We start from the raw sequence: 25,438 nt of genomic DNA on the forward strand, positions 1-25,438 counted from the left end.
GGAGACGACACAGGATTGTGTAAACGCAACATGGTAATGACAAAGCCTTGTTTACAGAGCCTAAGTATGCTCAGTGAACAGAGCACAGGGCATGCCAACAATGGTTTTTCATCTATTATGAAGTTCTGGCAAACTCCCCCATGCTCCTCCCTCACGTTCTTCTTTTAACAAACTTCTCATCTGTCACATAAAACAGATGTTTACCTTTATGTGCATCATGAGATGTTGCATCACAAGCCTGCCATGACTGTTTCAGCTACTTTTCTGTGGACAGTTCATGGAATTTTGCAACATATATCTCCATCTATTGAAACCACTATAATCTATTTGGAAATAATCTACTCTAGTTACAGATTCACTTCATGAACACAAACAAAAGTCTCAGGCTGGTGGCACGGCTGTGTGGGTAACAGTAGCTGCTGTGCAAGCCTGACAAATGGAGCCCAATACACAGAACTTACTGTAGAAAAAGAAAATTGACTCCTCCACACTGCCCTCTGACCTACATACATGTATGCATGCATGCACACACACATGCACACACACGCACACTGTGAGCATGTGTGGGCATACTATGACACATGTGCACTCACCAAACACACAGTAATTAAAATGTCTCTTGTTATAGCTACCCAAGTCTGTTGTTTTATTAATGATGGATTCAACTAAAGGAAATATTACTAAAGCCTCAAAATAAAATAGGCAGCCAAGGTCAGAGTGGGTGCAAATAATTTAACAAGTTAAGTAAAAATGTGTAATTAAATTGTCTCCTGGCATCCTTTCCATACAACACAGGCTAGAAAGCCTTCCTTAATGCCTTTGCAGCTGGTAGTCTGTAAGCAAGCCATGCTCTACTAAGCAAGGAAGGTGGCAGCCAGCAGAGGCAGCTGTCATTGAAACTTTCCTTAGATCTGTCATTCTAGACTGTCTTTCCCTAAGCTGTAACCTACTTAACACCCTGTAATAAATCTCTCCTGGTATTAGCCTAAATGACTACTATTGTCTATAGAGAACACCACAACTCAAGGATAGCATTAATGAGAAAGACCAATTGTTAAAGAACCAGACTTTATCCCCAACTATATACACTACAGAGGGACAGATAGAAAGGTACCAGCAAATCTAGTCTAGACATCTGCATCAACTGCCTTATAGGAGATTGGTTTTTCAAAGTCAAATATTAAGCAAGATCAAGACTTATGCAGGTATGTGATTACCTAACTACGTAAGTTTGGTATTCAGCAAAGACATCTATGTTGTATCATTTGATCCAACTCAAAATTACCAAAATCCTTGCTAGTCTGCCAGTGTGAAAAGCAGCATCTTTGAACAAATGGTATTTTAGATTATGCTATTTTGGGTAGGGCTGCAATCTAGTTTTGTAGCTTTCTTATCATTGGTGGCATAAGATACTCTTAGAATTTAATGAGGTCATGCCTGGCACTGACAAGCATTTTTAAAACAGCCAAATGTGAATCAACACATAGAAACCATACATATATATGATTATGATTTGAATATATCATAGTGTTGTTTAACAACAGGAATATGTTTTGAGAATTGCATTCTCTAGCAATTTAATTGTACAAATATCATCCAGTATGCTTACACAAACTTAAATCAGATAGCCTATTATGCAAGTAAGTTGTATGTGATTATATACCCGGTACATATACTCCTAGGGCATGATGTTCAGACAACATGAGATGAACAGTCATTTGTTATTAAGTATTATGGACACAATAGTTTGTTCTGTGTCTTGAGTGTCTGGAAGCATAAGTGGTGTGATTACAGCAGCATCACCAAAACATATATTGTTATGATGGTGTGAGGGCTATGATGTCACCAGACAACAGGAATTTAGTTTAGCATCTTATAATACCACATAATATTCATCAAAGGGGGGATGATCTATGCTAGCTGATCACTTAAAGATAGTCAACATTTTTAATTTATCTATTCATTCAAAGCTATGTGTGTATGTCACAGCTTGAAAGCCCATGCATGCAGGCCACTGTTCTGGTTGCCAAGAGCACAGCAATTAAAAGATGCACATGCTGGGGAAAACGTGCAAACAGGCAAGAGAAGGGATGCAGGGACATGAACGACAAGACACCACATAATGCTCAGTGACACACAAGAAAAGAGGACGTGACAGCAGATGCACTCTGAGTCAGGGACACTTCTCTAAGGACAGCCACCTTGAATCTATCTGTCAAAAGCAAGCAGACATCAGAGGGAGGCCGTTCGAGGACAAGAGAATGGAACAGGCTGTGACGAGGGCCTTGACACAGACAAAGCAGACGAACGTAAGGGTCTAGAAGCAGCCAGTGAGATGGGCATGATGAGCAGGAGGCTCATCCAGGCAGAGGCAGGAGAGGGAACCAGGGTCAGGTCAGGTGGAGCAGGGATTCTCAACCCTGGCTGTTGTTACAGTTTAAAATGTTCAACTAGACCTCACCTCACACATTACTTCACAGTCTCCTGGTGGTATGTCCTGAACTGGGAAATTTTTTGAAGATTCCTGAGTGGTTTTAATAGGCAACCTCATTGGTGGAGAGCTCATAAACTGGAGAAAAGATGCCTATTTAAAAAAAATTCTAAACATACTAGAAAACCATTGGCAGTTATAAGCAGGGAAATGTCAGATTTACATTCTTAGAAGGTCATAACTACCTAGTGAATGGCTGTGGTATGCAATATATTCTAATTAGATATCTACAAATGCTCAAGTGATATAAATTATATGCCCTTCAAAATTATGAAGTAAAATTCCATCTGCCAAATGCATTTTGCGTGAAAGCCTCAGTGGATCCAGGAATGGTGCTAGAATTACAGGAGATGTCTGTCCTTCTGGCAGATACTGCATAAATGGTGGAAGACTGACCATTGGCTGCTGGCAGTAACAAAGATGAGAAGAAATCTAACCCTTGTGCCACAGCTTCAAAACTTGACAACTTTTTTGATTGGCTTAATGTAACCATTTTGACATTTTCCTCACAAAGCTAAAGCTGCTGTCCTTGACTTCCTCCTCCATGGGAGAACCCATAGGAAGCTGAACATCTGGGTATTGGGTTGGAAACTGGAATGCAGTGATGAATTTAGGGGGTTGTTAAGGAGGACAGTGAGGAGTCTGTCAAGGAAGCACAGAAGAGGGGCTGGCCAAGACTGACAAAGGAGCTGGATGAACGAGCAGGGCAACTTCCAAGCTGCCCACCTTCCCAGCAATCAGCATCACAGGCATCAGGTCCCTCTGCAGAGGCTACCTGAGCGAAGCCTCCTAAATATGAGCAAGCTCAAGGAAACCACAGGGAATGAGCAGCAAGCATCCATCACCAGAGCTGTCTAATATCCTTCTTCACTCAGGTCTTTATTAGTACAATAGCGTGCACAGCAGAATCTATTCTGACAGCAGCTCCCACCTCAGGTCCCAGGAGGCTTCAATTCCAAGTTCCTGGAGACACAGGTAAGTTCTGTTAAGCGTTGCCCTTTCCTATCTGCATCTTTTTTTGGCTCTACCATGATGGTTCCAGTAAAAGATTTCCATTTCCAACAGCTTAGAAAATCCTATTTTGACTGCAAGTTGACTGCCAAATCAGCAATAACTATATTCAAGAAGTGAGCCTGAGTAATTATAATTGGGACCAAAAGAAAAAAACAGCAAAGTGTTAAGAAATCTTAGAAGACAGCTTGGGGGTAAAAGTAGGATGAATGTGTTTACTTCTCATTCTAATAAATAAAGCATATTCACGCAATTGTTAAAACGTGCACACTTGTAAGAACGCTGACGTTGGATCCAGGCCTGTGTGATGGATGGCTCAGTAGGAAATGAACTCACCACCAAGCCTGACAACCTGAGTTCAGCCTTGTAGGCACGTTAATGTGCACTGTGTAAAGATCATCCTTGTATTATTCAAATGCTGATTTCTCCGGCCCTAACAGAAATTCCTTTGTTACTCCACTATTTTTCCTCTCATGAACTAATAGATTTAGTCTTATTATGATGATTATTTTATACACATACTCAAAAGATTATTTTGCTTTTATAAACTGAAAAAAAACTCATGGTAAATCATATCAGTAAAGCTAACATAAGATATTGTCCATTACCCCCCCCCCCGCCAAAAAAAATTGGAGTACAGTTTTGATTAGGTATGGCAACAAGTACACACATCAAAACTAACTGGGGAACTCTCTCAGGTACTATACCCATGGCAGTGGTCACTAAATGCTTATGTGCAAGGTCTGCCATAGCACATGTTGGCTCTCAAAAAGCCAAAACCCATGCCTGCACAGCTGCTGACTCATGAACCAGGCCTGTTGACACAAGGATTCCAGTATCACACTTATTCAAGAACCTCACTGAATTGCCCTCATAGAATCTCTGGTCCTTATGACTGCTAAATGGTTGTCACTGTCAAAGTCAGCCTGAAAACTGAAGAGGTGCTTGCTTCCTTAAATGAACAAATACTAATACAAAGACAAAAAGACCGCAGGTAATCCAAGAAAACAGAGGAACAAAATATGGAACCATTAACTGACTGAAGAAACACTCATCTACAGCAAGCTGACAAACGTTTTCAGAGAGCTGTCTTAAAGAAGTGCAGTGAGCTACAAGAAAACATACACAAGGAAATGACATTGGGTGAGTTACAATGACTAAATTAAGAATTAAAAAAAAAAAAAAACAGAAACCAAAGAGGAAGTGTGCTATTAAACAGTATGGCAGAATAGAAACACGACAAAATATTTCTATGGAGAGCTGGGGCCCCGTGCTTTACCAAGCAAAAGAGAAAACCAGTGAGCTTACAGAAGATCATTTGAAATTACAGAAGAAAAAGTAAAAAAGAAAAACAAAAAATAAAGCTTACAGACTTGGTGGAAGAACTCCCAAGTCAATGGATGTATAATAGAGGCAGAGGAATAGAGCAGAAAAGAAAACAGAAAACTTACTTAAACAGTAATGACATAAAATTTCCTGAATTTTCAGAAGAGATAAATGAGGATCCAAAGAACCTCAAAGAGATTATAGTCACCAACACACAGTACATATCAAATTCTCAAAAATGAAAAGCTAACAAATATTGATAGCACCAATATGGATCTGATCAAATTTCATTGAATATACATACAAAACTTAAAAGAATAACTTGTAAGCCACAAGAATTTAAAAAAAGAAAAAGACCTCAAAGAACCAATGCTGCACTCATGGAAACAGAAAGCTAGAACTAAATTCAAAGATAGACAAAGAAAGATCTTAAGGCTCACAGAAAGAATAAATGAGAATAGAAAAAGACAAAGAGTATGGCCAACGTTGACTGAGAAGTTCTGTAAAAAAGTCTTTACCTGAATCCATAAATCCAAAAGAAAAAAATCCTAAGACTTAAAATTATAAGCCACAGAGGACAATAGTATAAAAAAAATCGGAAGACTACCATGAACACTTTTATATACCCCACAAATTTGTATAGATTAAAAAACATGTAGATAAATTCTGGAAATAAACATGGTACCATGAAATAGAAACCATGATAGCAAACCAATGAGTTACCAAGTTACTCATCAAGGAAAGCTAAGGATCTAATGACCTGAGCAGTGAATACTTGTAAACATTTCAAGAATTACCATCAATACGTCTAACTACCAGCAATGCTTTAAGACACTGATGACCAGCATATATTGCCAGCCTTACTGATAAGGCCAGTGTTTCCCTGACACCACAGGCAGAGACAAGCAGTTAAAGAACTGAGATTTGCAGGCCAATACCCCTGAAGGCAGTGAAGGCAAACAGCTTTAATAAAATATTAGCAAGCTAACATTAGTGCAGCATTAAAAAGATTATACAATAAGATCAAAGGCAATTTATCCAAGGCCTTTAAGAACAGCCTATTGAAGGCTTAATATATACAATAAAAGTGACACATTACATTAATAAAAAATTAAAATCACAGGATATTATTATAATGCTCAGAAAAAGACAAACACTGACCAAGGAGTATAGTGTAATGGTCAACATCATAAACCATGAAGAAAATGTAAATCAAAGCCTCAAGAAAATCCTGTCTGACTTGGAAGAATGACTAGTATATAAATGAGGGAAGCAGGAGGGAGGGAAGGGATAGGAAGGGAAGGAGGGAGGGAAGGAATAGGAAGGGAAGGAGGGAGGGAAGGAATAGGAGAGGAAGGAAGGAGGGAAGGAGTAGGAAGGAAAGGAAGGAGGGAGGGCATGAGTAGGAAGGGAAGGAGGGAGGGAAGGAGTAGGGAGGGAAGGAGGGGGGAGGAGTAGGAAAGGAAGGAGGGAGGGAGGAGATACAGTGAGGACATGATAAAAAAGAAACTCTGGGCACTGCAGATGGAAAAGTAAACTAATACAGTTGCTATGGAAAGGATGGAAGTTCCTCAAAGAGATAAAAACAGAATTAGCACATAATTCGGCAAGCTCGCCTCTGGATAAGAACTCAAAGGAAGTGAAATCAGCAACTCAAAATATTGTCTACAACCCATCATCACTACAGTCTTATTCATAATAGTCAGGATGAGTAACAAACCTCACCTGCCAAGAGATGAATAAAGAAAATGTGGTATATACACCACAAACGGTATGTGGCTTTTACAGAGGAGAGAATTCTGTCTGATGCAACAATGTAGATGAGAGGAGAAGATATGGTGCTAAGTAAAGTAAGTTTCAGTCGCAGAAACACATGTGAAGGGCTGGAGAGATGGCTCAGCAGTCGGGAGCACTTTCTGCTCTTCCAGAGAGCAGAGGTTCAATTCCCACACTCCCATAATAGCTCACAATTGTCTGTAACTCTAATCACAGGGAATTAAATACCCATTTATGGCCTCTGTAGACACCAGGCAGGTACATGGTGCACAGGCATACATCCAGGCAAACAAACCACAGGAATAAAACCTGAGGAAGCATCTTTTTAAAAAACCCACACATACAACATGATCTCATTCATAGACAGAAGCTAACAGCCTCAGGAGGATGATGGTTGTGGCTGAGGTCTGGGAGATGGAGACAATGAATAGTGCTGGTCAGAGGGCATAAAGCTTCAGTAGGCACACAACCATCTTCTGGAAATCTGAGGCACAGCACGTGGGACAATCATATTTTATAGCTTTGAAATTACTAAGAGAGTAAAGGATACGTTTCTACTACTCAAAACACACAGCTATGTGAGGTAACAGCTATGTTAGCTAGCTTGGTTGCAGTAATCATTCCACAACTTATACATATATTAAAATAAAGTTAAAATAAAAATTGACAATTTTTACTGTCAATTAAATCTCAAAGATGGGGAAATAAAAACATAAGAATAAGTAAATTAAGCAAAATGGCTAACCTTAAACAAAAATACTTAATTTTTAAAAAGTGTTTCAGGTATGTAAGATTTTACTATCTAATTTGTATCTATAAAGACAAATACAAAGCTTGCTGCCTTCTAATTGTGTTTTTATGTGTATGGCTGTTTTCCCTTTATGTAAATCTGTATACCACATGCATGTCTGGTGCCCATGGAGGCCAGGAGAGGATGTCAAATACCCCATAACAGGAATTACAGGTGGTTGTGAGCCACCCTGTGAGTTCTGAGACTTGAACCCAGGTCCTCTGGAAAAGCAGCAAGTGCTGAGCCATCTCTTCAGTCCCAAACCTGGCGAGGTTGTTTTAAACAATAGTTTTAAATTTTTCATGTGTTACGTGTGTTTGTATACGTTTATAGGTGTATGCAGGAGTCTACAGAGACCAGAAGGCATTACATCCCCTGGAGATGGAGTTACAGGTAGTGGGGAGCTGCTGTGTGGGTGCTGAGGACCAAACCAGTCCTCTGCAGGAGCAGTAGGTGCACTTAACCACTGTGTGGGGGCTCTAGCCTCTCGCTGCACTTTAATGAAAACATTACACAACACAAGCCAGTTAACTTACAACTAACTTTTATAGCATACTATAAAGGTTAAACTTTAAGAAATATCTCTCACCTCTAGAAAATGTAGTAAGAGTTTAAAGGGTAATCAAGTTACATTATCCAATATCCTTCCTCTTCAATATACCACTATAAGTGCACAGTATCATATAAATATATATATATATTATCATATGCAATATGATATATGTTGCTATGTATAATATCAGATCATACAAACGATCCAAGTGGTTGCAGTGGAACTCAAATAAAATGTCATTACACCCAATTTTTGAGACTGTCTAGATGTCATACAACATTCAAAAAATAAAAAGTAGGGCACTCTTGAAATAGGCTCTATTTGAAAATGATCATCAGTTTATGGAAATTATATTCCTTTATTCTACTCTTTTGTTTATTAAAAAACTAGCAAGTACAAAACCCGGAACATACTGAAAAACCAAGTGTGAGGCACGAGATGTGCAGGGCATTCCAAGTCAAACACTTGGTACTTGGGAGGATGCAACTCAGTCATTTCTAATTTCACAGCAAGCCTGGCTGCTGCTTATTGCTTTTAAAGATGCACAATCTAAAGGGAAAGAAAATGGCTTATGAATTAATCATCTATTTTCTGTTCTACAAACTTGGAGCCTTATTTTCTTATCCTCACTTTTGAAAGACAGGAAATGCCACTTTACTGGCCTACTTCTGAGTGGGCTAACCTCTGGTAAATAACTTCTATTACTTCAAAGAAATTTTAAAAATTATTAAACCTTACAAAACTATTGTTGAAAAACATAAAGAAACTTGTAGTATTTGCACTGAAATTACTCTGTCTCAAAATTGGGTGGCTCGCCTTACCTTGACATGAATGTGGAAGTTTCCAGAAGTCAGATGATCAAAACCATTGCACGTTTCTTGTTAGGGGAACACTGAACAGAGTCAATATGTTTGAGAATGACAACAACAACTGGACAAGCACACTCAACTACCTAATGAACACCATAGCAGGGGTTCTTCTACTAACATTTTTAGATTTCCTACTCTTTAGGAGGAAATATATTCTTCAGCAAAGCAGACTCTGAATGTATGTAGTGTTTTATGGTCTAGCCCACTGGTTAATACTGTTCTACCAAATCCTTATTTTATAATGGTATTTTTTTACCACCTGCTTTATAGCTTTTTTAAAGCCATAATTGAAATGTCTACACATATAATTTCAAAGGAAAAAAAATCAAAAGAATGCCTAAACTTAACAGTAAAAATAATTTATTAAATATATCCTTCAATAAATAAATGGGTACACTCTACCCCAAAAGCATGATGATCAAGTCAGATACTTGCAGCAAAGCATAGAACTATTGTGAATACATACACTACAAAAACTGATACATGTGGATATATGTAAATCAAATATTTAGTATGGTAACAGTCTCAGTGATGTATCATCTTAAAAAATGTGTGGTGGTTTGAATGAGAATGGCCCCCAAAGGCGCATATATTTGAATGTATAGTCAGAATGAAGCAGAACTGCTTGAAAGAGATTAGAAGAATTAGGAGGTGTAGCCTTGGAGTGGGTGTGTCCTTGTTGAAGAAGGTGTGTCATTGGGGATGGGCTTTGAGATTTTAAAATTTAAAGCACACACCAAGCCCAGCCTCTTTTTTTTCTTTGCCTGCTGACTCTGAATCAGTATATAAAGTTCTCAGCTACTCCTCCAGCACCATGCCTATCTGCTTCATACCATAATAATTATGAACTAACCCTCTGAAACTGTAAGAAAACCCCCAATTAAACACTTTCTTTTATAAGAATTGTGGTCATGGTGTCTCTTCACTACAATAAAACACTAACTAAGACGATGCAGTAGACAATGTGTCCTAGTTGCTTTCTAATTCACCATGACCAAAACCAGCATGGGGAAGAAAGGGTCGATTTCATCTTACATCTCTCAGGTCACAGGCCACCACTGAAGAAGTCAGGACAAAATATGAAGCAAATGCCAGGGAGGACCAAGGTATAAAAATGAAGTTAGAAAGAGCAAAAAAAAAAAAAAAAAGTATTAGAAAAATTGGGCAAAACAGACTGAAAAATGGAGGTGTGGGAGGCAAGGCTGGTCAGGCAGGCTGAGGTGCACAAGCAAAGCTTCTGTGGAACACATGGAGGCATGCTCACAACAGGGAACTGGGACAAGGTTCTCAGCATTTAAAAGCAAGGACTGCAGCAGAGATAGAGGGAGGAATGGACGCAGCTCAACTCAGGTGCAGAGAAAAAGCTTAAGTAAGGAGCTAATGGTGGCCCTAAAGTGCTAATGTGCCTCACACAAGGACTGCTTCCATTCAAAGACCCAGAGATGTATGCCCCTTAAAATTCTAATTTGACTTAATTTAGTCTTTAATCCAACTAGCATCTAGGAAAAGGAGAGCTCAAACCCAGTGCATGTACAACAATGTTAAAAATAAAAAAAACAAAACAAAAAAATCTAGCTTTCTAGCTGGGAAGTAAAAGAACAACAAGCATTTCTTCACACTATAAACTCACTGCCTCAAAACCGTCAAAGAAAAAAATTTGAAAGATTCTGCCCTAACACACAGGACAAGTGACTTGAGATTTCACAGGCTAGTATGAAATATCGTTTATGTACTGCCACAGATCTGTTAAAACCCCATTTTCCTCTGACTTCACATGAAACTAGTTATAAAAATAGTCATCACGAGTACAGCAAAACTCATGGATTAAGTGCGCCTTTGCGCAGATACAAACAACAGGATGTCTTCGTCTCTATAGAAACAGATGGTGGGTCCTCACTTGCTCCTATTCAGCTCTTCTTATTAGGCCAGACCTCTGAAATGTTCCCATTAATTACAAAAACAAATTGATTCTTTAGTCTCTCAAATTCATCATCTGTCCCAAAAGATCAATGAAATTTATTTAAAATATGAAACTAAAGGCAAATTTTTATGCTTGATCTCAGGAGCTTAATTTCTAGCATGAAAATTATTTGATTGGAATTAGCAAAATACACAGCACTGATTTTGAAGCAGCTCACTGCAGGCTGCCCTGCACAGCGAAAGCAGCAAGTTCAAGCAGGTTAAGTTTTACTATTTCTCCATTCCTTCCCACATTCCACTTCCAGCCACTGTTCTGCCCATGGATGTCCTCTGAAGATTAACACACACACTGGGAAGCCAAAATATGTGATGGGTTTGCTTTCTCTAAAATAAATTTCTAAAGTCAGCGAAGTATATGCAAATCATAGGCAAATATTCATCAGGAGAAACCTATGCCATTCAGTTATGATGGGTTTCAGAGAGAAAGGATTGATAAATCATGACTAAATGACATTCTGCCATAGAAACAAAGGCTGGCTTCACAAGGTCTGGTAGTTTGAATATGCTTGGCTGGGGGGGGAGAAGGGGAGGGGTACTATTAGGAGGTGTGGCCTTGTTGGAGTAGGTGTGGCCTTGTTGGAGGAAGTGTGTCACTATGGGCATGGGATTTAAGACTCTCATCCTAGCTCCCTGTTAGCCAGTCTTCTCCTAATTCTCAGCTATTCCTGCACCATGCCTGCCTGGATGCTGCAATGCTCCTTCCTTGATAATAATGGTCTAAACCTCTGAGCCTGTAAGCCAGTCCCAATTAAATGTTGTCCTTACAAGAGTTGCCTTGGTCATGGTGTCTGTACACAGCAGTAAAATCCTAACTAAGACACAAGTCAAATATGTCTTAAGTTAGGATTCCTGCTTTCTTGACATCAATAAACTTGGGGAGAAAAGGGTTTATTTCATCTTATACTTGGTAGTCCATCCATCATCCAGGGAAGGCAGGGCAGGAACTCAAGGTACACACCTGGAGTAGGAACTGATATAGACTCCATGAAGGACTGCTGCCCACTGGCTTGCTCCTGGTGGCTTGCTCAGCCTGCTTTCTTATAGAACCCAAGACTATCAGCCCAGGAGTGGCACTGCCCAGTGTGAGCTGGGCCCTCCTGCATCATGAACAATCAAATTTTTTTTAAAAAGGCCTCATAGACTTATCCATAGGCCAATCTAGAGGTAGGGCATTTTCTCAACTATGTTTCTTCTGCCAAAATTACTTTAGCTTATGTCAAGTTGATATAAAACTAGCCAGCATGATTGGCCCCTGTATAACTTGATTAGACAAACACAGCACCATTAAGTCGTATTTCTTTTCTTTTTGTTCATCCCCAAGATCTCATAGGATTAATATCACAATACAAAACATTCCAACTTCGAAAGTCCCATGATCTTTAGAAGTTCAGTCTCTCTAAAATATCTAAAGTCTCTTCGAATGTTCAAAGCCTCCGCCCCCTCCCAAATCCTAGTCTCTAAAATATCCCAAGTTTCCCTAAAATCTTAAAATTCTCTCTAAAATATTCTATGTAAAACTCCAAAGTCTCTATAAAATTTCAAAATATCTTCAAAAGTTCAAAATCTTTTAAACAATCTGAGTGCTTTTAAGCAACCTGAGTGCTCCTATAAAATAAAAAATAAGTTATTTTGTCATTCAAAGTGGGAAGAACCAGGGCATAGTCACAATCAGACCAAAGTAAAACCAAAATTCAAGAGTGTACAAAGTTCAGTGTTTCTGGTCTTCTTATGGAACTGCTAACAGTGGGACCAGGAGATGTCTCTGATTCTGCTGTCTGCCTTTGGGACCCTTCTGCCCTACTGGGTTTTCTTCTCTAGCCTTAATAGAAGAAGAGGTGCCAAGTCTTAATGCAACTTGATATGCATGGCTGGTTGATATCTATTAGAGGCTGGCCCTTTTCTGAGGAGAAACAGAGGAAGAGTGGGTTGAAGGAGGGCGTGTGGAGGGGAAGAGAAAGGTGGGAAGGGACTGTGAGGAGAGAAGGAAGAGGAAATTGAGGTTGGGATGTAAAATAAAAGTAAGTTAACAGGTTCAGTAGTTGACATCCGGGACCCCCTCAGGACCTCTAGACTCCAAGGGACCCTGGCACGGCTCCACTCCTCCAGCTCTACTGCCCCAAGCACACACAGCTGTCCCCTAGGCTCAGGCTGGCTCCACACCACAGATGCTTGGTGATTGTCCCATGGTACTGGCATCTCTAAGATGCTCGAGTGCTTCCTGTAACTGGGCTGTAACTTCACCAATAACCGCCTGACACTTAGGGAATTTAATCTTTGCCACATGGTACCACACCTCAGTCTCCATAACCCCTTTGTGCCAGTATTACCTGGGAAACCCTTGTTTCCAAGTTTGGCTGCCAGCAAGAGGTACATACAAGTTTGGCTCTCTCTGGACCAGTTTCTGTGTGCTGACACTGAGGGGAGCACACAGGTTTTTTTTTTTTTTTTTTTTTTTTTGAGACAGGGTTTCAGCTTTGGTACTCTTGAAACTCGCTCTCTAGACCAGGCTGGCCTCAAACTCAGAGATCCAGCTGTCTCTGCCTCCAGAGTGCTGGGATTAAAGGCATGAGCCACCACTACCCAGTGAGCCACAGATTCTTAATTCAGAATATTCAACTGTCCTAATAGGATTTAAAGAACTCTGAAACTTCACAAGTCAGGCCTCCAAAGTCTGCACTGTTCTTAACATACTTGCCTTCCAAGCTCCTGCACAGCAGTCTACTGAGTTCTGAGCACTAGATGTCTTTTCCATCTAATTCAAAGCTTCAAATGCCACCACTGTTCTTCCCCAAAACACATTTAGGCCTGTCACAGCAACAACCCATGATCTGGACACCAATTTTTTAGTTAGAGTTTCTATTGCTGTGACAAAACACCAATACCAAAATCAACTTGGGGAAGAAAGGTTTCTTTTATCTTACATCTGTAGTCTATCATGCAGGAAGGTCTGGGCAGGAACTCAAGATAGAAACATGGAGGTGAGAACTGATACAGAGGCCATGTGTGCCATTTACTAGCTACTTACTCTTCATGGCTTACTCAGCCTGCTATCTTATAGAGCCCAGAAACACCAGCGTAGGGATGGCACCACCCACTGTGGACTGGACCATACCACATTAACAATCAATTGAAAAATGCATCACAGTTTCCTCCATGTCAGTTGGGGAGAGTTTTTCAATTGAAATTACCTCCTCCAAAATTACTCTAGCTTGTGTCAAGTTGACATAAAACTATCCAGCACAAGAAGTGTATTAAGAAACAGAATAACCTGTTATCCACTTTAAAAGTTGCAACTTTCTATCCATCAACAAACTGAACAGGAAAGCAAATAACATTACTATATTTTTATGAGATTATTGTCACACTCCAAAACTATATAAAAATGTGTTCTCAGATTCTAAAACTAATTCTTTCACATGTTAAGGTAATACTTCAATAATAGGATACTTTGAGTGGCTTTCCAGTATAATTAAGAGACCTAAATTATTAGAAATCATATATGTAATGTGTTGTTTGGTTCTTTTCAAGTGGACAGCAAAATAAAGCAAAGATAAGTTTCACAGTTTAGACAGAAGTGTAAAACTATCAGTGCAAACTGATACAGAAAGCAGTGTTTGGAAAAACCCATAAGGTCTGTAAAGTATTTCCGGCTTTATTAGAACAGGAGTTTTATTTTAAAGTTAAAAAATGTTGACACTTTTATAAATATTACAAAGTTTGAAACAATGTAAGAGCCAGAGAGGATCAGGAGTTCACTGTGGGATTCTGACTCCTGGTAATGTGAGGGACTCCATAAAGTCTCACCAATGATAGCTCAAACATGAACTGAACAGAATGACACCAACAGACATGCTCAAGTGGACGGGAAGGACCAGGATGTCTCACCCCTACACAACGGGATCACAGGCACCTAAGGAATGCTGAGAGTGGGAGAAACAGTCTTCCCTATGGAAAAGCACACCAGTTAGTTATCCAGTACCAAATGGTCAGCCCAGAAAATATATACACAAGTAGTGTTATACCCACTGAAATATATATGTGCATAAACATGCACAATTGATAATAAAAGAGAACAAGGAGGGGTATATGGGAGAGTTTGGAGGGAGAAAGGGGGAAACTGTGTAATTATAATCTCAAACAATAAAAATAGATTCTTTAAAAGGAAAAAAAAAATATGTCTTCCTAAAAATGTCTTGTGATCTAATTATTTATAGTCATGTATCACAAAGTATATCAATTTCGTCTTCCCTCAGTATTTAGTAATGAATCATTTTTATTGTAAACTAACTAGAAGGGTGATGGGTCAGGGTGGTGAGATGATGAGACGAGATTCTCAAATGGTCTCTGTGGTGAGTTGTGAATGGATATGGCGGACGAACAAGCATCTGAAGCAGCACAGTTATCCCTGCTAATTTTAATCTCTTTATCTTAGCTTAAATTCATTTCTTATACATATATGTATCTTCATCTCTCTCTCTCAAGATTATGGAGATTTGCAGAAAATATTAAATCTTTTGAATTTGTCCATCAGATTATTTTAATGACCTTTATCTTATTTTGCCCTCTACATTTAGCTGTCTTCATTGAACTAGGAAAATGATAACTATATAAAATAGCAGAGAATCTGGTCAACTCATAATAGGATAGGGACAAAGTACTTTAAAGTACATGAAAGGAATCTTCAACACTATCACTTGTATTGGGAGCATCTCACAAAATGTTCTACCAAACATCACTATTAACAGCTTCAAATGTCACTTTGCAGAAACAAGGATGCTTTAAGTCCATGTTATAGCTGACTGTATGTGGCATGTATGCCTGCACGTATATTCCACAGGACACATATGGAATTTTAGACAACGGCTTCAGGAGTCAGTTCTCCTCTCCCACCGTGCTGATGCACATCTCTGTCACTGGGAGGCTTACTCCAAGCTGGCTCAAAACAGACTTTTCAGGTAGGCTCCAAGGAGTGAACACAGGCAGTTGGATTTGTAAGACCAACATTTCACCTCGTGAGCCATCTTCCAAACCCAAGAACACTTTAAATATATTTAGTATGAGAAATTATTAAATTATAGGGCTTTCAAGATGGTTTAGCAGTTAAGCACAATGGCTGCTTTTCCAGAAAACCCAGGTTTGATTCTCACCACCTACACGACACCTCACAACTGTCTATAAGGTCAGTTCCAAAGTATTCGATGCCCTCTTCTGCCTCTGCTAGCACCAGGTACACTTAGAGAGTACAGACATACATGCACGTAAAACACCCATACACATATAATAAAAATTAAAAAGAAATAATTATGAAGTATAATTAAATAAGCAAAAGACACAAATGCTGCCCTAAAAGTAAAGGATATCACCTTCTCATCAAAACCTAGTGAAAGAATGAAGATAGAACACTTATGCAGGACACTGCCAACATTGGTACAACCAAAGATCAAAGCATCAAAGAACATCAGGAAAAATGTGCGAGGAGAGAGCACTACAAAAAATATTTTAAAGCTGAGCAAAATGGCACAGGGTTTTATTCCCTGTACTTGGGAGGCAGAGACAGGCAGATCTCTGTGAGTTTAAGGACAACCCAAACTACATGAATGAGGCCCATCTCCAAAAACAAAACACAATACAAAATTAAGGTGGGGAGCCTAGGGATTTCACTCTAAGAAATCAGCTACACACTTTCCATTAAAAAATAAGAAGCATAAATATACAATATATAACCCACTAAAACAGTCCATGTAAAGACAGTTTAAAATAACTCATAAGTGAGATAAAAGATTCATACACAAAAACTGTAAAGAAATAAAGGAAAACATAAATAAATGAAAAGGAATTCTGTTCAATTGCCTGGAGGATTTACTAAACTAACCAAACTAACCCACAGAATCAGTGCTTCTCTCAAAATCTCAATCTCATCACCTACAGAATCAGCACTTCTCTCAAAATCTTCATCTCATCTTCAAAAACAGAAACAGAAAATCCATTTAAACCTATCATAAAATTTCAAGGAATCTTGAGTAATCAAGTGACCGAGGGAAAGAACAGCAGATGAAGGTCTCACAGACCATTGTGAGACCACAAGCAATTGAGCAATGTGTGATACTGGAGCATGACCAGGTGCACACACAGGGCTATGGACAGAGGTCTTGGAAGGAAACCCTTGTGCATCTGATTAACTGACCCTAATAAAAATGATGCAATTATTTAACATGGGGAAAACAGGTCTTTTAAATACTGGTTCTGGAAAATGCTCAACTTACCTGGAAAAGATCAAAGTTGTACCCTACCTAATATGATATATAGGTTTTTTCAAAATTAATTAGAGGCTCAAATTTAAGACCTAAAGTAGTAAAATTCTTAGGTGAAATAGGAAAACTCACATCCTTGGACTTGGCAGTGATTTATTGAACATAACATTAAAAGCATGAGCAGTAAAAGAAAATGATCATTAAACTTTAACTGAACAATGAAAGACTGTTGTGCATGAAAGTACACAACTACCAAGGAGAAAAGGAAATCCATAGCATGAGAAAAGCATCTGCCAATCACAGATTTGAGAACAGATTCTACATCCACTTTACAGAAGAGTGGTACCTATGGTATCAGGGGTTGAGGGTGGGCCTACAGCTGAAGACAGCATACACTTAGGGCACATGACTTGGATGACTTAAGCTGAATTGAGCTTCAAGCCTGTTTCCTATGGTCTAGCTTAGATGGTTCCAGGTTCAGTGTTCCCAGCTGGAACACTCACAAACCATGACAATTACCAGCATGGCAGGATATATGCATGAAGGTTCAAGAAGTGGCACCCACATGTCAGGGGCAACCAACAGTTGTTCAATTGGACTTCAGGTCCAACTCAACAGGAAGGAAATAATTTCTGGTACTGGAACCTTAGCCATCTACCTGGGGGTAGTGAAGTCAGACCTAAGAAAAGAACCTACTGCTGCCAGTTTGCTAGATTCTAATAACCCCTTACTTATCTTTATACCCACAGGTAAGTCACCTTCATCAAAGAAGCTTCTCTTTACAGCAAATGGAGACTATCATAGAAAATCACAACTCAACAGACTATGGGCAGCAAGCCCCAGTGGATATATCAACATCATAGCCCCTGCGTCTCTGCTCAGACAACATTGAGGAAGAGGGAACAGAAAGACTGTGAGAGCCAGGATACCAGGAAGTCTGCAGTATCTCTCCTAGAAACAAGACTGGAACAATAGCAATATCAATGGATGTTACCCTGGAAGGGGAACTCATACCAACACAAAGAACTATAAGCAACTAATAACTGCCAGGAGAAGGAAAATCAGCCTCTCCCAGGTATGAGACCTTTATTGGTTGTTCAACACCTCAGTCATTGGGGAATACAAATCAAACATACATTGTATTGCCATTTTACACCAGTAGGATGGCCATTATAAGACAGAACCAAACGGTGAAATGGCCCTTGATAATGACATGGGAGGACCGAAACTCTTACACACAGCTGTGGGATGTGAACCTGCACAGCTGCGGTGGGGAGCAGACACCCAAGAATCTAAAGATCAATGTCCGTGAATAACCTAACAGGACTGACAGCAGCAACCCCATAACAAGACTCATAACTAACTGGAAACTAGAACCATGCAAGTTCTGTGACCAGAGGAAGAGGTAACGATATTGTGTGTGTAGCAATACTATTCAGCCATGAAGATGAGTGAGTTTCTGCTACATGCTCCAAGCGTAAATATGGACACAATGTAAATTCAGTAAACTACACAGAAAATAACAAAAGGCATCTAATTTCATTTTTATGAAGTAGCTAAAAATAAGCAAACTTACAAAGATAGGAAGAAAGTAAAATAGAGGTGATCAAGATATAGGTAAGAATGGAACTTGGGTGTTATTGATTATTGGAATTAGAGTTTCTATTCAAAAGAAGAAGAAGGATAAGGAGGAGGAGGGGAAGAAGAAAGAGGGGAAAAGGAGAAAAAGAAGTCATCCTAGACAAAGCAAGTGTGGCTGGTAAGATGACTCCACAGGTAAAGGGACCCACCACCAACCCTGCCAACTGAAGTCCAAAACCTGGGACCTACATAGCAGAAGAAGAGAAGCAACTCCAGAAGTTGTCTCTGAACTCCACATGAACGCCACACATGCATATAAAATACACACACACACACACACACACACACACACACACACACACACACAAGAACTAAACAAATATAGTAAAACATGTTAAATGATAATGGTTACACAACACTGTGAATATATTTAGTTCCAGTGAGTTCTATGGGCAAGTGGGCAAAGGGGAAAATGTTACATAGCATGTCTTCTATAATAATGTAATAATAATTACCTTTTTCTGGAGAGATGGGAACAATCACCCCAGTCTGCTCACCCCAGATAGGGCACCAACAACAGAGCAAAGCTAGGAGAAGCAATTGGATTGATTCGCATGACCGTGAGTGAGGGTTAGCTGCAGAAGCATGGCAGCATACTTGTGGGCAGCTACACCAACAAAGAAATGTCTCCCACCCAGGAACTGTAAACATCTGTGTTGGGGTGGGGGGGCTCAGTGGTGCTCTGAAGTTGCTTGTGGCCTGCCCTTATGCTGCCTTGTCTGCTGTTCTGATCTCAAGAGAACTGCACCATGCCATGTCCAGAAGATAGAATTCAGCATCAGAGAATACTCAATCTTTAGGCTTCCCCATCACTAACAAATAGATTCATTGTGTATGGAGGATGCATGTTCATACAATGTATCTCTACTGAAAAGCAGAACCTACTTTGGAATACACATCAGATGGTCTAGAATGCACTATCAAAAGTCTCAAACAAATATAACTGCTCTCTAATTTGAATGCTACTGCAGTATAAATTATAACAAACGCTCAACAGGTCAGAAGCACCGATGGGCTAAACATGTTTGTTTGCAGGCCAAGTCTGCGAAAGCAATGGCGTACCTGGTAGAGCATGATGGGCTCTATGCTGTATCCTAGGAGAGCAGCAAAGGTCTTAGCGATGACCGTTTTCCCACAGCCCTACAAACGGAAAGACCATCAGGTAAGGGACGGTCCACTCAAAGCTGAGAGTGGAGGCTGACAATGAAGCCGCCATTCTTACCTTCCCTCCAATTAAACATATGTCCTTCACCATATGAGACTGCATCATCTCAGCCAGCAACTGCTTGTGACTTACAGTCTGAATGAACCGCTCAGGCACACAAGGCTGCTTCACCGCTCTAGTCCCAGCTGGCACCTGTCAATTTAAAAAGAAAGATAAAATTCATGTTTTTTAAAGAATAAGTAATAGGAAGTTTACTATCATATGTTTATTTTAATTCAACTCTATGCAATTATTTTATCAAATAGTCATCCTTCTAATATTGAAGTCCCTAACCATTAGGTATGTTCAGAACATGTCATTTTCATGTTCTTTCTAACTGGTCATTAAAAAAAACCAAAACAGTAGTCAGCATGACATTACTTTCTCTTAGACTCCAGCAATAAGCACAAAACTCAAAGCTCCCACACACTAGACTCTCACCACCGACCTCTTCCTCTTTCCTGACAGCCATACCCAGCTCCTCTCCACTTTCTCAGTTCACCACTCTCGAGTATCTATCTGTGCAAATATTTCCTCCAATTCACCTGCTTTCTGCTTTTTAGTTTTTCTCCTTCCCCAGAATCTTTGGGCTTTGGACCTTGATTGCTCTTTTCTTCTCAAGGGACATTTATTTTAAAATGTATTTTTTCACATATGTGTATGTGTGTCTGTGTGGGGTGTCTGCAGAGACTAGAAGAGAACATCTAATCCCTTGAAGCTAAAGCACCCGGGGGTTGTGAGCCACGTGACATGGGTAATGGGAACTGAACCCTGTCCTCTGGAAGGGCAGCAGGAGCTCCGAACTACTGAGCCATCTCTCCTGCCCAAGAGGGATGTTTTTTAAATTAAATTTATTTTTAACTCATACATGAACTTAAAAATCATGTGTGTAAGAAGGTTACTATATGACATTTATATATTATGTATATGTTGGCTAATGTTTAGATAAGTGTCTAGTACTAACATAAAGGCTAATTGGGAGGGACAGGAGGCAATGAGCTTTCAGGGTCTTTACCAAGATGACCTGACTTAACCATTATACAGTGTGTATGCACAGAAAACTAGATTACATTGGCATCGTACAATACTACTCACTTCTTTTCTTTTTCGAGAGAGTAAAAGACAGTCTCCCTATATCTAGCATATAAGAATCTAGTATACAAAACCAACCAAATAAAACAAAAACAAAAAACCCTACTATATGAGAAATACTTGCTAAATCCAATTACAGACAGCCTGGATCATGATAGTCATAACTGATATTTAGTTCAAAGAATAAGCACAGCTACATGATTAATATTAATATTCCTATTTAAAAATTACTACAATAGAACTTTGCTTAGTCACTTATAAGAAGGCAAACATTTGTTCTTTCCTACTTCCTTGTGCCCAGCCCTTTCAACCTGTGTTTCCTGAGGTTCCTGGAGCCCTTACAGCAGTGCTTAGAAGAAAAGGATGGAGCTCCAACCAAGCAGCTGGAGCTCCAGGACCACTCCGTCCCCTCTCTCACAGTGTTCCGCAGCACAGCTTCCATGCACACTGCTTCCTGCAGCTGGGACGGGGTCTCTACTAGAAAATTTGTTTAAAAGCACTATTTCTTTTTTCTCCATATTTATTAATTTTATACAACATTTTTATCATGTTTTGCATTTGCAATTCTTCCCAGATCCTCCCCCCACCCACTACCCATCCTACTTCATGTTCTTCCTCTTTCAAGACAAAAATAAATAAATAAATAAATAAAATAAACAAACAAGAAACCCAATAAAACAAAAAATGTTGAAACAAGCAAAAGAGCTCACAAAAAGAAAGAAACAAATATCATGGAGTTTGTTTTCTATTTTCTGGGCATGGAGCCTGCCCAGGAGTGTGGCTGATGTCCCTGTGACATTCCATGGAGAGAACCAGTTTTCCCTTTGCCAATGGGTATCCATTTGAAAGCACTATTCCTTAGTGAGAACTCAAAGCACAAAACATTTTTGTTAATCAACACTTGATTATGTCAGAGGTAAACTTCACATTTGTGAAAAAAGACTTTCCACATCCGGAACTTTCCCCAAACAGCTCTGGGTCAGCAAACAGATGCAGCCACAAGAAGGCGGCTGTAGAGAGGTAGAGCAGAGCCAAGGCTGGGCAGGGGAGCAAGAGCCTGACTTGGGCCACAGGAGTGGCCAGCATGTGACAGAGTTTAGGATGAATAATCCATGATGAAGTACCTTAATGGTCACCTCTTTTCCTGCGACCTGAATTGTCACCTGGGCATGGGGGACGTGGTTGTCAGTCATCCACTCCACTCTTACAATCTCCTTAGGAAGCAGGGAGTGTCCAGAACCTTGAAGCTCAAAGCGCTGTAAGTTACAGAAAGATATGTAATTTACCTTCCGTTTCAGAATGTTAAATAACTGGAATCCTATCTAATTAGAAGTGAAATTATTTCCATGTTATTTATATAAGCAGAGGCTTGAAGTTAATGAGAATGTTTTACTTTTTACTAATACCTTTCTTCTTGAACAATAATTAAACATGATATAAAAATAGCCCCAAAAGTCTACTAATACAAAATAGAAATTCTCCATTCCCGAGCTGGCACAGCTCATAATCCACATTTCTTGATGATTCAACATTTCAATTTACTAAAATTGGATTATTCAATTCTAGAAACCACTTATTAAAACAGGTCTGTGTCAGGGGACAACTGCTAATGTGTCCCCTAAATTCAGGAAAACAGAATTCAGACACCATTCAGCAGTAACTTTGTGTAGCTAGCATAACCTATTAAAATCAATTTCAACAATTAGTCTTGCAGAGTATCTGGCATGGTGCCATCTCTACATAGTTCTCAATTTTGTAAAATTAGGCTTAAAAGGTCAAAACCATTGATTGTTTCTTGATGTGAGCCAATTATTAACACTCTAACACTACTAACTTATACTAGCTACTATATTAAAAATGAATACAGAAAGCAAATATAAATGTGAAAACATAGAAATAGTAATTGAAATTAATTAAAACCCATACATAGGGTTTGTTGGATATGAAAAACAGAGGGGTTTAAAAATATTAGACAGAAAAACTTATACTCATGTTAGAACATTATCAGTAAAATGAAAGATATATGCAGGCCATGCATGAACAACCATCTGCTACTGAAAAAAAAAAAATGACAGAACTCCAGAAAACAGTGTCCAGAAGAAAAGCATGTTCAAACTTAATATCCAAAAACAGTAGTCCAGTTAAGTCGTCATTCTGGAGACTTAGATCCCACAGGCAATGACTCCTTTCCAGAAGCCTAAGAAAAAAATTATTTGTGCAAGCATAATAAAGGAATTCAATGCTGTACCAAATCCACACAGTATACAACAGTGTGATGAAAACTGCTTCCATACTGCAGCAAGTGACACATGGATCTCATGAAGTGACACAGTATTGCAAGGGAAAGCCAACAGAAAGCAGCACAGCTCGGCCAAGGGATGAAATGCATCGGAGTCAGACCAAATAGCCATTGTGTCCAGAAAAACAAATGGGTAGAATTAAAGGTATGTTCTCTCCAGAGACAGTGATGCAGTGCTGAAGTCAGAGTCTGTATTACAAGCAGAGCTACTGTTAACAATTCAGAAAAGTAGCAAAATCATAGTTATAAAGTAGCAATAAAAAATAATTTTATGGTTGAGGTGATACCATTATAAGGAACTGTATTAAAGGGTCACAGAATTAGGAAGGTTGAGAACCACTGTACTAAATAATACTCTTTCTTCTTATGTATAGGCTGTGGAGCACAAAAAGAGAAATTGTACAGACCAAGTTCACCAGCTACTAAATATGTGGTCCTGTCGCTGTTCCTATGCAGTGCTTTCCTGTCAATAGCTACTCAAAGCATGGCTACTCTCCAAAGGAGTCAACAATGGAGCCTATCTAAGTGGGTATCAGCAGGCAATCCAGGTGGCTCTCTTCTCACAAGAGAGCCTTCAGATACACAGCTTTATGAGAATGTCAGCCCTTGGGGAAAATACCACATGCATCTATTTGACTCACTCTGCAGTCTCTAGATCCCAGAATAACATGGGATGTAGTCAGGGGTTGGTCAATAAAAGCTGGTTAAATAGATCCAATTGGGGGCACTGGAGAGATGGCTCAGCAGTTAAGAGCACTGACTGCTCTTCCAGAGTTCCTGAGCTCAATTCCCAGCAACCACATGGTGCCTCACAACCTTCTGTAATGGGATCTGACGCCCTCTTCTGGTGTGTCTGAAGATAGTGACAGTGTATTCACATACATTAAATAAATAAATAAATAAATAAATAAATAAATCCTTAAAAATGCAAATGGAATTTTTCCCCTTCATCCTTAAAATCACCTATACTTTGAGGGCTGGAGAGAGAACTAATCACTGACTGTTCTTGGAGAGAAGTCAAATTCAGTTCCCAGTACCCACATGGCAGCTAGCAACCCTCTAACTGAGTTCCCTTTTCTGGCAACCACAGGCTGCAGGCATGCATGTAGTACACATCAGATATGGAAGCAAAATACTCATGTACCTAAAATTTAAAAATCAAATAATCCTGTTTGAAAACTCATCTACTTTTTCATCAAAAAAAAATTTTTCCTGCTTATTAGACAGAAAAGTTCTAATGCAAGTAACAGAAAGTTACTAAAATCATCATTTTGCCAGAGGTAAAATGATGTTTACATCACTCCAAAGCAAGGTACAGTGACGTTCTAGAAATCCAAGCCCTACAGACCCTATACCCATGAACTTTGGCCTTTGTTCCTATAAAGAAGTCTAAGTGTCTTGTTACAACAGACAGACACTTCTTGAATTTACATCACTGTAGACCCCCAGCATCTTTTGCTTCTGCTCAGCACCAAACACATTTTCCTAGCAGCACATCCTGGTCCAGCTCCCTTGTCTCTGTGGTGCTTGTCTACCCATCTGGTCTGGGCTACTTCACTAACACTGCTCTTGGTAAATCTAGAAACTACCACCAAAGTTCATAAACTCATTTTTTTCCTACTTTTACCACCTCTTCCTTCTCAGTCTATCCTAAAAGTTCTCCTTAATTTTCCCAACAACGTCACTCTAGGAAACATCAGGAGATAACCATTCAACAAAAGTTATCAACTGAAAGAATATAGTATGCATTATGGTAAAGGTATCTCTTATATTCCAAGAGACTGGCACTTTAGATGAACCTCACAGCCATGTATAAATAACATGCCTTCAGATCATTTACGACTGCTGTCTTACTGTGTACTCAGAATGTTTAAACCTATGTTTAAGAGAACAACCTTACTTGCTTTGGATTCCCTATGTGATTAACTTCTACGACTTAAGCTAATGCACTGCTATAATCTTACATTATGAACGTTTCCATGCCCCTGGTCTAAGGTAATACATGTTTGTACATGTGTTATGATAACCATCAGCTAGAAGTAGAAAATAGGGTGAAAGTGGCCTTATAAAATACATATCCATCAAAAATGCTTAATATAAGTTGATATAAGTTGATAAGTCTATTAACAATGATGTTTGTGAAACTGCTATCTGG

General features: G+C 39.3%; 1 protein-coding gene across 2 annotated transcripts in view; it reads right to left on the bottom strand.

Annotated features, from left to right (window-relative positions):
- Positions 1-25,438, bottom strand: part of Vwa8 (von Willebrand factor A domain containing 8) — a 320,110-nt gene that overhangs the window by 212,608 nt on the left and 82,064 nt on the right. For both annotated transcript variants that reach the window (XM_034497994.2, XM_076930688.1), the window contains 3 exons: positions 22,109-22,240; positions 19,911-20,045; positions 19,751-19,828 (listed from right to left, as the gene is read on the bottom strand). In XM_034497994.2, coding sequence (XP_034353885.1) covers positions 19,751-19,828; positions 19,911-20,045; positions 22,109-22,240 — 345 coding nt within the window. The remainder of the gene's footprint in view (positions 1-19,750; positions 19,829-19,910; positions 20,046-22,108; positions 22,241-25,438) is intronic.

This window comes from Arvicanthis niloticus, chromosome 3 (assembly GCF_011762505.2).
Source record: "Arvicanthis niloticus isolate mArvNil1 chromosome 3, mArvNil1.pat.X, whole genome shotgun sequence".
Taxonomy (NCBI): domain Eukaryota; kingdom Metazoa; phylum Chordata; class Mammalia; order Rodentia; family Muridae; genus Arvicanthis; species Arvicanthis niloticus.